The sequence below is a fragment of the Diplotaxodon limnothrissa genome, linkage group LG5 (assembly GCF_057381915.1).
Source record: "Diplotaxodon limnothrissa isolate DT_005_m linkage group LG5, D_limnothrissa_male_GT1.1, whole genome shotgun sequence".
Taxonomy (NCBI): domain Eukaryota; kingdom Metazoa; phylum Chordata; class Actinopteri; order Cichliformes; family Cichlidae; genus Diplotaxodon; species Diplotaxodon limnothrissa.
The window spans coordinates 9,118,844-9,132,221 of NC_140600.1; the positions used below are offsets into that span (position 1 = coordinate 9,118,844).

General features: G+C 40.1%; 1 protein-coding gene across 1 annotated transcript in view; it reads right to left on the minus strand.

Annotated features, from left to right (window-relative positions):
- Nucleotides 1–11,554: 11,554 nt before the first annotated feature.
- The window catches only part of chl1b (cell adhesion molecule L1-like b), a 78,668-nt gene continuing 76,844 nt past the window's right edge, over nt 11,555–13,378 (minus strand). Inside the window, exon 26 of the mRNA XM_085353769.1 lies at nt 11,555–12,168. Within this exon, the coding sequence (XP_085209895.1) occupies nt 11,967–12,168 (202 nt within the window). The 3' untranslated portion in view covers nt 11,555–11,966. The remainder of the gene's footprint in view (nt 12,169–13,378) is intronic.

The following is a 13,378-nucleotide window of genomic DNA, read 5'->3' on the forward strand; positions in this document are numbered from 1 at the left end:
AATGAAAAAAAGATAAGCCAAATAATCAAACACACTCCTTTCCACCAAGTAAACAGCCACACAAACGCTGCTGGCATCTCTCGCTCAGCTACCACTGAGCGGTCCCTGATGACTGAGTAGAGTTAGCTGTGTGCAAACCACCAGCTTCACAGGAAAATGACACAAGAAAGAAAGAGAGAGAGAAACACCATCGATGCCACCCCCCACCCCCGGAAAAAAAAATCCACAGTAGGCCTAACAGGCCTATGAAAATTCACTTATACTCACTGGGATGTATTTGAACCTGTCCGAGACTTTGGAGACCGCTCACATGCAATCTGCCTAAAAGTCATCATCGTGTAGCCTAGTGGAGGTGATGCTTTGTGTAGCTCAAACACTGATTGGTTGAAAATCTGAACAGAAACGTAGCTGAATTAACCCTAAAACAAGAAAGAAGCCCAAAAATATGCTCATGAGAAACAAAGGCAAACACAGTTTGTGATGTTTGACGGAGGCTAAACTGAAGGACCTACAAGAGTACGAACATAAGCCAGAGTGGTCATGTATTTTTGACATTGTCCACTGCTGGCAGTACACACTAACAACATGTAGGCTGTCCTCGACATGATCACACCTTTAAGTGTCTTGGTAGCACCTACAGACTTGGAGCCGTAATCATGAAGTGTATAATGAGCATTTTCACAGTGGAACGGAGCAGCTTGGCTTGGAAGTGACTGCTAGTTGCTGATGTAGTTTTAATAGGCTTCATTTCAAGAAACATCCAGACTAGACTTCCCGTAGCTTGTTTTAACTCATAGCTTTCCCATATTAGTCAACATAGTGAATATGCTTTAGTAGGTGAGCCTACTATGCTGCTCAGGAGGTGTTTGAAGGTTCTTAGGGTCCTTTATAGGCATCCAGTGAGATGCCCTGTATATGCTATAGAGAATGTATGCTGGCCATCAGATGGCAGGAAACTGCTGCTGTTGCCATCTGTTGGCTAACTCATTAACAGGCCAGTGACTCATGGCAGTTATTACAGTTACCAATCCTTAGATATTACAATGCTACTCACACTGACATGTTTCATGTGTCAGGTTACTTAATTACCCGATGTAGATAGTAATCTGTTACATTACTTCTGTGTTGATAAGTGGCCTGAGATCCACTGCAGAAACTGCAGAAACCTAAGCCCCACTGAAAACACTGAACACTTATTTTGCTGAAGTATGAACACAAAGAGCAAAATTAGTGAAACAGAGGCCAAAGTGAACTTCACAGTGATTCTACTGTACAAACAGGCAGGTGTGGAAAAACTACAAATGTTGCAATGCTGCAAATCCAACTGCTCATCACTGTTTTAGATACAAAAAAGAGGTTAGCATAAAGCCTGTGCTGTTTAAAACTGACCTCTTTCTCTGGAGCACACTTCTCACACCACTGACCTGATTGATGCTTACTGACTACATGCTGAACGTGTTGCATCAGAGACTGCGGATTTTCTCGCTGCCATTATCTGACCAATCTGAGATGGTGTGATTGAAACTCAGCTGTCCATGACAACAACGTCAACATGTGTCCGTCTACAGGTTAGCCTTTGTCGTCGTACCCTGAGCAGTTTTAATATAACATTGCTGTTTCAGTGTATTTGCTGTGAGTGGATGCAGCAGTGGATAGCTGCTACTAGCAGTTTGTGGAGTTTGCCATTTGCTGACTTGTCCTTATCCATTCATTCAATAAAAATAATAATGTTCTTAATTTGACTCTTCAAATGTGTTTCCTGTGTCATGGCTGCAACTTCAAGTGAGCTGGTTGTGACCTGCAGTTGAAGTGCAGATAAGTGAGTTGCCTAGTACAATAATGTGTTATAGAAAAACATGCAGAAAAATAATCTGATTACGATTACATCTTATAGAGCTTTGTGTTTCATCAAGTACTTGTGCTACTATACTCCAAAATCACTCTGTGTTTTCATTCTTCCAAAATCTAAATAAACACATCTGAAATGCCATAACAGCCATCTTTTTGAAGAATAAGGTGTCGCCTTGCTTGCAGCACAAAGCAAGGCATGGTCACATGGCTGCAGATAAATGGAGAAGTGAGGTCAAGCATGAGATCCACCTGGATCCAAAGAGGCCAGTGCTTCACTCCTCTGACCTGGCTGTGTTGGGATGCATCCAGGTAGATGCAGAGCTATCTGAGATGTTCTAATACAAGCCCTTCTGCCTGCCTCTCCTGGGTACCCTGCTACCTTTGCCCCGCCACGTGTTCCCCCCGTAGCCTACATTTCCAAAACGGTGCCACGCAAGCCCACATTCAACATCTGTCTGTGCTAGATATGTCAGTCTGCACCGGGCCCTCTCACAGCACCACCGCAAACGCCGAGAGGAAATTCATGCACTCCAGGCTTCCCACACCTCTCCACTAAATTATCACATCCCCAGAAAGACAGTGGCATGCTGCCTGAGAGTTTGGATTACGTATCATCAAGTGCTGGGCCCAGACAGTTGACATTTCTGTGTAATCATCATTACTCTCACAACTGCTTCTCAAGTAGGGTCACAAGGTAGCCAGCGCTGAAGTGTCATACAATAAATGCTATGTAAATGCTTGAATGTTCAAAACGTTTCTTGTCTGAAGAAGTGCATACTCAGATGACTGTATAGTGAAGCTCTAAAGATGTGGAGAAACCTTGGCGATGAAGCAGACGGGCTGAAACGGTGAGGATCGTGTTTATTTCCATTTTTTCATATTTATATCCTGTTCATAGCCTGTACATACTTATAGTTATAGCATATTCATAACATACTTCATACCGTGTACATACTACATACCACAATAGACCCATTTCTGTAATATACTTTCATATCTATATTATTGCTAATATATATTGTAATATATCTATATTATGGCACTTCTGGATGGATGCAAACTGCATTTCGTTGCCCTGTACCTGTGCATGTGCAATGACAATAAAGTTGAATTCTATTCTATTCTATAATTAAAATCCTCATAATGAACAGTGGCTGGAGGTGTTTGAGAAATTCCTTCTGGTGTTGCTGTAGCTTTTTTAACATTATAGTTTCATACTCTGCTAAAAACTTTACTGTGCAGTTTCCTGGTGATGTCCACCGTGTTAGCCGCCACAAAACATGTATTCAAGGGTGACTTCACAGATTTTAGATTCAACTTTTGGTTACCCAGTTTTATATAATAGTCACCGACCCTGGATCCAGCAAAAAGTCCCAGACCATCACGCTGATGCCACACACTGTGGAACCATCCTTTCACCTACTCGACGGCTCACAAAGATCCTGTGTGATGAACCGAAGATTTTGATTCATCCATAACACCTTCTTCCAGTCTTCAGTAGTCCAATGGTGTTGTTTCATGGCCCAGGCAAGCCAAGTCTTATTCTGAAATCTTAACAAAGGCTTTCTTCCTGCAACTCGTCCTGTCAAACCTGCAGCTCGAAGTCTTCTCTTCACAGCTGAAACTGAGACTTGCTACTACGACCACTATGAAGCTGTGCTTGAAGCTGTTGTCCTGTCGCCTATCACACAAGCTGTTAACTCTCAGAAACTTGTCCTCTGATTCAGTTGAGGCTTTGGGTCTGCCAGACCTCTTCCTGTCAGAGTTTCCCAGTTTCTGAGTCTTTGATGGTGAAGGAACTGTACTCACTGACACCTTGAATTTCTTTGCAATTTCTCTGTAGAAAAGACCTACATTTTATGTGTTATGATGGTCTGTCTCTCTTCCACTGTTAATTGTTTTTTTCTAACCATTTTATATCAATACAATTCATTCTGCAGTACAATACTGTTCAACTGATGCTCACGAGGGTATGATACCACAGTGTGTTCCAACTTTTATGTGTTTTTATGCAGACAGAGGGGGTTGTAAGTATTCCAGAAAAGTTGAAGTACCTGTAGGAATTGGTAGCACCAGCTTTCAAGGCTTGATCAACCTTCATTGCTGTAGAACAGTTTTATAATGTCAACCCATTTTGTTTTCCCCGAAAAGGTATTTTTGTATAATTCTGAAATGTACATTATGTATCTGCAAGTCATGTCCTTGCAGATACTATTCACATAGGACAAAAATACTATTCAATAGGAATAGTAGTCAGCAAAGACCTGATACAGGAAGAGATCTGGCCCTTTAGCTGATCCATCTATTGTTCATTCAAAAATCAGAAATGCTTGCAGTTGAAGGGTGGATGTGAAGAAACCGTTCTGATGAAAGGGAAACGAGGAGGGAAATGAATAAAAAATGGAAATTTGTGGTTTAAAACATAAACAATACATATAGAGGAGCAGTGAGTGTCTGCAGCCGTCTGTAAAACACGGTCATGAATTGGGGCTGCATTTTCAGCCAGTGGTGCTGGAGATCTTATCAAATTTATAGAATTATGAAAACATAAAAGTACCATCAGATTTTGATCCACCATGACTGTACCAGTCAGATGCTTATATCCAAGATCTAATTGGCAAATCTTCATTGTCATTGTGGCAGAAATCCAAAACACACTGCCAAAGCAGTAAAAGCATACCTAGAAAAACACAAGTAGAAAACCGTCAGTCATCAATTGGCCTCCTCAGAAGCCCGGAGCTCAACATTAATGAAGCGGCGTGGAATCATCTCGGCAGAGAACAGAACAAAAGTCCACCAGCATCCAAAGAAGAGCTTTCAATGTCCTGAAGAAGAAGACAGGAGAAAAAAATGACTAGGAGCATTCAGGCTGCGCGACAGACAAATATTTATTTTAAGCCTTGTTAGAAAAACAGCTTTTGCCTTCTATAGTATATTTGCATGTATATTTACACATTAGGATAATTCACCGAACCTGTTTACCATTTCCCAGGCTAAATATAAGAAATGGTGAGTGGCTGGCATCAGGTGATACTTTTTCAAATATTGGGTTAGTATAAAAGTCCAATTCTGTCCCTACAAGAAAGTACTTCCTATGGCTATTGGATCTCAAGTTAACTATGTCAAGGGCTAAAAACATACGTATGTTCAGAAGCTGTGAAAGGTACCTACTTTAGCAATATTTATAGAGCAACATTTATATTTGTTGATAAACTAAGCTGCAAAACTGCCACCAGAAGATCAACACTGGTCTCTGTAATGTACAAACCACAAGGGTATGAGTCAGCATGGTCTTATTTCAGAAAGTATCACCCCACTGACAAGACATTGTATCCCTAAAGATATAATAAGGTACTTTAATTTCTGAGTGTGTAGCATGTGGCTGTGTTATCACCTCCCCGCTAATTGGAGCCAGTGTTTCCTTTGCTTTGGTGATGTCAGCCTTACAGCATTGTTTCGGGGAACTTAGGGGGGAAATTTATATCGAAGGATAAAAGAGTCCATTTTTCCTCTTTACTTAATGTGCTTTTTTTTCTAGCACAAGACCTTCGAGGCAATTCTGACGTTCATTTGAGACTTGTATTATTTATAGAGATGGCACGATACCACTTTTTTATGTCCGATACCGATACCGATATCATAAATTTGGATATCTGCCGATACCGATATGAATCCGATATAATGTTTTTTAATCAACAAAACTGTTTTTTTTAAATATCTTGCTGAATTTTGTATAAGTTCATACTCAAGTTTAAAACAACAACTACACTAAAGCTATTCTGTTATACCTGTATGCAAAAAAAAATGTTTCATAGTTCAGCAATACTGATCAATCTAATAAACTTAAACCTACACCATCCTCCCTATTCTGGTATTTTAAAGAGTACTTAGCGTGAATATTAAGCAACCTAACTAATAGGGTTCCAACTCCCAGCAACAACAAAAATAAATAAATAAAAAATAGGGAACCACCCCTCACGCGCCACCTCATGATGCTTAATCGACGTAATCAACCTTAATTTGATGCAGTGTGAAAAAAAATGCACAGAAATCAATTATTTTTCAAGAAATATTAAATAGATTCAACATCTTTCTTCAGCAAAATTGCAGACTGCACAGATGGTACCTTCCCAAAGGAAAAAGTACTATAGCTTACTAGGGTATATTAGACTTAATAGTTACTATATACAGTAATGGACTTCTATTCCTTTTACATCAAATTAAAACTTTGGGTGTAAGATTCGGATAATTATTTATTAAAAGCTAGACATTTTAAATGAGAATAAAGAAAAGTGTGTCTTTGTGCCCCCTTTTCCCTGTTCATGCCCTATCGGCCCCCCTGGCTAAACTTTGCTAGATCCGCCCCTGCACAGTTACCAGCCGTCAGCTACGTAGAAAAAGATCCTGGAGTAGAAAGTAATATTAAATAAATTCTAACAACAGCTTATCAAGCTTAAACGTGCTGCTGTTGTTCAGCCGCTGGTTTCCTCTTTCTGGTGCAAAGTGGGCCAAAAACAAACAAGAAAGACGGACTCGCGACAGAAAAGCCGATCAGCTGATCGTTAAGCAGTTTCATGATCGAAGTAGCAGCAGGAGAGCGAGAGGCAGTCGCTCCATATATCGCTTGATAAGCTTAATGCAGGAATGCTTTACAAACATTCAGAGATGGACTTACACACTTGCTTTACTTCTCTCGGGATAACTTTGTCGGAGATGAAATGCCGGGTTGCTAGCGAAGCTCCAAATGCTATCCAGACCACCGACAGGTCCCCATGCCACAGCCGCTCTATCACGTGATGCATACTGCTCCGACGTGCTAACGTTCTGAGGTGAGTTACCAAGTTTTGTGAGGTGCTTTCGTGATATTTAATGGATCGGATTACATTTTTTATTTTTCTCCGATATCCGATCCAGTAATTTAGGTCAGTATCGGACCGATACCGATACGTAATATCGGATCGGTCCATCTCTAATTATTTATAACTTTGATTTAGATGAAACACTGTTGGAGTGCTTTGTCTGGTGAAAAAAAGGCTCTCTCACATCACTGCAGCTCTTAAAACTCCACCTTGTGGTTTAAGTCATTGACCCTCCCTCTCCTCTATTCATCGTTCAACAAATGGCGATGCCCGGAGAGAGGCTTGCCTCTATTCCCTGCTGCGCTTTCCATTAGAAGTACTGACACACAATAGAGCATTTTTAAGCCTTTGACATTGCCATTGTAATGGACTGGGGTCATGGCATGATATGTAGGATGTAATGCATAAAACGCTGGTTAAGTACACACTGCTGTTCTTTATGGCTTTCAAATTATAGGGAAATCTTTTCACCTTTGTCCAAGGTGCTGCTGCACAGGAGTTCACATGAATTCATTATCCTCGAGTTAATCATGTGACCCCGTGACCCAGCGCACACAGCGCAGGGATACTCATTCATATATAGCAGACCCAAGGCTCAATGACAAAGCAACATTTATTGGAAAAGCTGTAAATTGAAAAACACACAGTCAGAGGAACGTCGGCGCTAGTGTCACTGCTGTCACCAAGTGAATTCACTATATGGATTTCAGACTGCTCTGTGGCTATTTCATACTACGTGATTTTCACAGGTTGTTTTTTGACACAGCTTAGCATAAAGACTAGAATTGGACCGGTCTGTTACTGAACTACCGCTTGAAGCTCTGTGCTGGTGCCTTATTACCTTATTTGGTAAGGTTAACCTGTAATTCACTATGATAAAAACTAGAACTCTAATTCTGAGTAGCCTGAAAAAAGAAATGAATATTTACCAGAGAAATGGAATGGCCAATTCTTTAACCACAACTTGAATACAGCTGAATGTTGAACCACAGAAGGGCACCCATCTGTCACTTATAGCAGTGACTCCCCTCAGCTATGTATGACTTTAAGCTTTCAATAACATATTTGCTGAATGTTCCTCAAAAGTTAAACGAATATGAGCTGTATATGTTTAAAACACACTGATAAATAACATCTTAAATGCACATTCATCATGTCAAAAATGAGAGATATGGATCGGTTGATTAACATATGCTGACTGTATTTCTTTCAGGCTAGGAGGAGAGAGCAGAGGAGAGGAAGAGCGCGGCAGATTGATGAGACTCCATAAGAGCAGGAAAGGTGAAGAAGAGGCAGACAGAAGTGACGGAGTTTAAAAGGGGCCAAGATCGTAGAATAGAAGCAGGAGCTCTGAGACCAGGGTTGGTAAAGCTCAAAACTGAACTAAATCATTTACGTGTCAGCATACAATCTCACAAATGACTGCTTCACCAACATCTTGCTTTTATGTATTTTTTTCTGAGGTTCTACGGCTGCTGCTTAAAAAAAAAACATCAACAAAGGTGAAGAACACACTTTTTAATTTCAGCATCAACCTGATTTGACCTTAAGGTACCCCGGTGTCTGACATTTTCCATAAAAAGAACATTTTGGTAAGGTTCATGGAAAGTTCAGGGTTTTGGATAAAACTTGTAATTTTAATTAAATATTATAAAAAATCACATAAAAAATGAACACTAAGGGTATGGAATCGACAAGACTAAAATACATTTAAGAGGAAATACTAAATTATTGGAACCATAAGTGGATGTTTATTATAATGTTTCCGGTAATAATATCTTGGGTAACTATGACAACTCTTAGATCTAATGCGTCTAAGCCCAGTGCTCAAGAGAAATGCTGAATTTTAGATAATAGGAGAAAAACCAGTGGGCATTAAGCTGTCGACAGAAGCAATACAGATAAATATAATGTACCTAGATGGAACCGAAAAGTGCTTTTCAAACTTTCCATGATCATTTTGCGTCTTTTCCCCTCAGTGAAGCAGTCACAGTTAGAATCTGCTGTGCAGTAATTGATCCAAAGTAGCCTCAGCTGCAGGTTTCTAAGTAGCAATGGTATAAACTATCAAACTGCTGCTTTCAAACAGCAGGGAGAATCCTGACAATTAGAATCAAATTTGTTGATTTTCCAGATTGAGTGTCACAAGAAGGCAGACATCTGAACCATAAATGGACATTTACACAACTCACTCAAATGTGATTATGTGTAATGTTTCTGTTGCTCTCTTGCCTCACATATAAATAACAAATAAAGATTAAAAATCAGAAGCATCTCCAGCCACAAATTCCAGAGTTATAGTTATACTTGCACCATCTATAAAATTCAATTCACTGTGAATGCAAGCATTGTATATGCACAGTTTTCCTGCATATACAATACCTGCATGACTTGCTAATACTCAGAGGAAAACCTCTGAGTATCCTCTATTCACATCTATAAAGGGGATTCATAATGTGTATGGGGCTGGGGCAGAGATATCATCATGCAAATGCACTACTAACATTTAAAAATAGGTGTCTGCTATCTATCATGCAGTGATTGTGAGACTGATGAAATTGACATTTTTCACATGCTCTCCTAGCACATGTCCATTTCCTCATGCAATGGAAAACAAATTCCTAACTGATATCATCAGCACTTGTAGCACACATGGACACGGCGGAGCAGACTTATTCAGACCAATCAGGTGAACGTGAGAAGTGTCTACAAATTGTAATGTAAAATTACAGTTTCCCACACAGTATAAATAGTACAAAAATAAAGTGTCCCATATTTGTGCTGGTATGTGCGCATATACTGTTGCCTAGCAATTATGTGCAAGCATCTCAGGTTATGTTGCAATGCAAATTTCTAATAACTACAGGAAATAATTCAGTAACGCAAACGTTAGTCACGGAGTTCCACATGGTTCTGTGCTGGCTCCATTACTCTTTGCATTGTACATGCTTCCCTTAGGCAGTGTTTTCAATATATCAATTGAAATTAGCATTTGTGTGTCGCATAAACTTGTGAAAAACCTTCAATGTTGCACCAAGCTGATAGATTCCAAGTGTTTGTAGCCTACAGTGTTTTGGTAAGCAATGTCTCTAATAGGAATTTCTGTTTTTCACTAGCTGTGATGCAATTCGCCTTTCTCTCCAGAGAGCAGTGTTCTTCTGTTGCACAATTAAGCTCTGTAAATAGCTCACCCAACATTGATTGCGTGTGTACAGACACATACAGCTGTTCATATTGTTTCCAGAGTCGAGGACCTTCGGGATGGCTACCAAAGGGTCCATTACCAACACCTGAAGGTTGCACGTGTGAAAACCGCAGCCGCTCAGCGCCGCAGTTAAAGCAAACCTGGCTGAGTGATGACAGAGTATTTGAGGCAGATGCGAGCCACACAGTGAGAGTCCTCACACTGACACTCTCCACTCCCTGCTATCAACCATCAGACATGATTACAGCTCCCGCTTCTTGATCCAGTGCCTGGCTGAGCCCACTGCTTTGATTTCTCGAGATTCTCTCCTACAGCCGAAGTAATCTAACAAGATGCTCGACTCAGACAGAGACTTGACCCTGGTGTGGTATTTGTTAAAGTCATGCTACAAATGGGAACAATTTGTCAGACATCTTTTACTTTATTCAGATTGAATGAGGACATTTCACAAGGTAGTTCTTTCTCTCAGCTCATATTTTACTGATGGCTGGAGGTAAAGGCAGAGACTTCAGTCAGGAATTTGTCTGCAGGGACCTACAAATAGTAGCGCGGGTAGCGAAAACATTAATAATCTCCTGCCAGTGATGGCTGCGACCAGACAGACAGTCAGACTATTACCCAGATGTAGGAAAGTAAAGCAATTTAATAACATTGAAAAACACCAATTAACATTTATAACATGCAATGCAATGAGTGAACTTTTACAAAACACTGCAGTTTTCCCGATCAGGTTGCTAATGTTAATGAACAACAGAAGTGATTCTGTTTTGGAGTGGCAGCATACTCAAAGTAGGGCTTAACAAAACCAATATAACACTTTACTATAGCACACTGAATTACCGGTGCAGGTGGATGGCAAATATTAAAACCAGACTGAGTAATCTGATTGACAAAAAGAAGCCTGTAATCCATTGCAGGTACTTCTGACAGTGACATAGCGATGCCACAGCTTCCATTTGCAGGATACAAATAAAAAAATAAAAATAAAAAACCTTAGCTTTTGTTGATATTTTTTCATCATCTCTAAAAAATAATTGACATTGTATTACTAATTTAATAAAGTAGCAATGTAAAAAGGAACAGGCCCTCACTAATGAAAAGATCAACACATCCTTCATGTTTGTACCATATTGCATTCCTAAGTTTTTCTTTGTATGCTAGGGCTACTTCTTTTCCCTATCTCAGCTTTATTTTTAACAAACTGACAATAAATTGTATTGATCTGCTCATTCTTGGTTTGTAAAACTCAACACACTGGTGGTTAAATCCAATTTAATCAAGACTGGGTTATGCGTATAGTTATTTAATGATATCAACCTGTAATAGATTACATTTCTGAAACTTTTTACCCCAAATCTGCTGAAGCACCGCTTGGCTGTTACAGTAAATGTGTGATTTAAACTAACAGCTCAAATGTTTCTAAACAAGGTACAACTAAATAATATATCCTAACATCACAAGGAGATTCAGGAGCAGGAAGTGGTCTTTATAATATGCAATGATATGTGAACTGTCTTATTATTCTGTCAGGTATAAAACCACTGGAAAAAAATAAGTTAATAAGCAAACCTTTATACACATCTTACATCATATTGAATGAATCCATTTCAAATATAAAAGGTCAGTAATATACGTTCCAATTGAAAAAATATCAACTTGATATCCCCACTTTGTCTGTGGCCTGCTACAAGGTGACACCAGAGGCGAAGCTGCATATAACGATGCACAGCGGAGAGGGGAGTACAAAGAGTACTGCAGCTGAAGGAAAGGAAATAAAAACAAAGCCCTCTAAAATTTTGAGTAATAATAATTATAAAAAAAAGACACTCCACACATACAATATACACTATATATACACCGTATTTAGTAATGGTCATTCTGTCGCAACTTAACAAAACAGAGCTGTATAAAATGAGAATGGCAGTGTGCACTTGGCAACGACACATTACGTTTGACACAGAACTTGCGCTCCGCATGAATAATGTCTGTTTCCTGTTTTTCTTTTTTTGTTCCGACAGCTTTCGTGGAAACTGGGTGGCCCGTTCTGCTCCTCATGCCGGGGTCTGAATGGTGGCTTTGATCTCAGCGGACGCCCTCTCCTTCCGCCCGGCGTACTCGCCGATAAAGGAGCCGTCTTCGTTGAACTGCGCGTCCTCATCGCCGTAGTCCACCAGGCTGTCCCCGCTTTCCACTGCTTTGATCTCCCTGCTCAGCGAGTGTTGGCTGCCCTTCAGTGGCTTCTCGTCGTTGTCGCTGCGAGAGAAGCACAGTGGATTTAGAAGCACCTCATTTCACCCATGGCTTCACTCTGTAGCTTGTTGGAGAGGACGGGGCTGCTGCCTCTACAGTGAGCCTCTGTGATTGACATTATCCTTTACCTCTGGTTGACCAATGGTTTATAATCACAAAGATGCACGTGTTGAAACAAAATTAAAACATGAGCATACGCGCCTCATTTGATCAAGTGCCAACTGGAGAGCAAATGAGATATTAGGAGGTGCATTAAACTGGTGCTGGTGAGGCTACACACATGCTGTGGTCTTGTAATGCAAGACAACAGTGAAACGATTACAAAGGATGTACTGTGTAATATTGTCATGGGAATTCTGCTGACAGAGCTTTTGACATCAACTACAGGAGCACGGTGGACCAGCTAGCTTTTCATGAATTCAACCATAGCCTGATTCTAAGGAGATTATGGAAGCAACTCTTTAACCAAACTTCATGAAACGTGATTGGCCAAATGAAGAAGCCATTACATTTTTGGGACAGGACAGAGCATTAGATTTAGCAGAGGATGTGAATAGTTTCTGAGAGCAGAAAATGATAGATATGCTCGATAAATATAGATGTCGAGACAAAAACTGATGACTTTTAGCTCAGTAAAGTGAATAGCAGCCACCTTATTAAAAACTTGAAACTTTGGTTGGGGCCATTTTCTGTCTGTCCTAGATTACAGTGACGTGATTTACAGCAGAGAGCAGACTTGGCACTCAGTGACTTGAGTAGAAATCAATGGTAGTATTCTAAAATGCCTCTGCCATCTAAGAGCCAATCACCAGCCAAACTGGGAAACATTAGAGTCATGCTGCTGCACTGTTGCATACGCTCAGCTGAAGTACAGTTCAGTGGTGCCAGGGAGATTTAATCTTTATCATCCAAGTTTGTTTTTTATCATTGAACAGATCCAGGTTAGGTTTACTTCATCAATCAAGTTTGGGCTCTTTCTCCATTTATTTAGATGGACCTCCAAAATAACTGTCCACTTAACAGGCATTGCCAATACATGCTTTTACAGGAGCGTTGCTTATAGACATGCTCAACTTGAGTCCCTCTTTATCCTTTATTATTTATAGTCTTCATCATTGCATCTTCCATGAAAACGTTGGATAATCAAAGATGATACGGACGTGTTACTGTTTATCTGTAAGATTCTCACCGCTTCTGTGCTAAACCAGCGCAC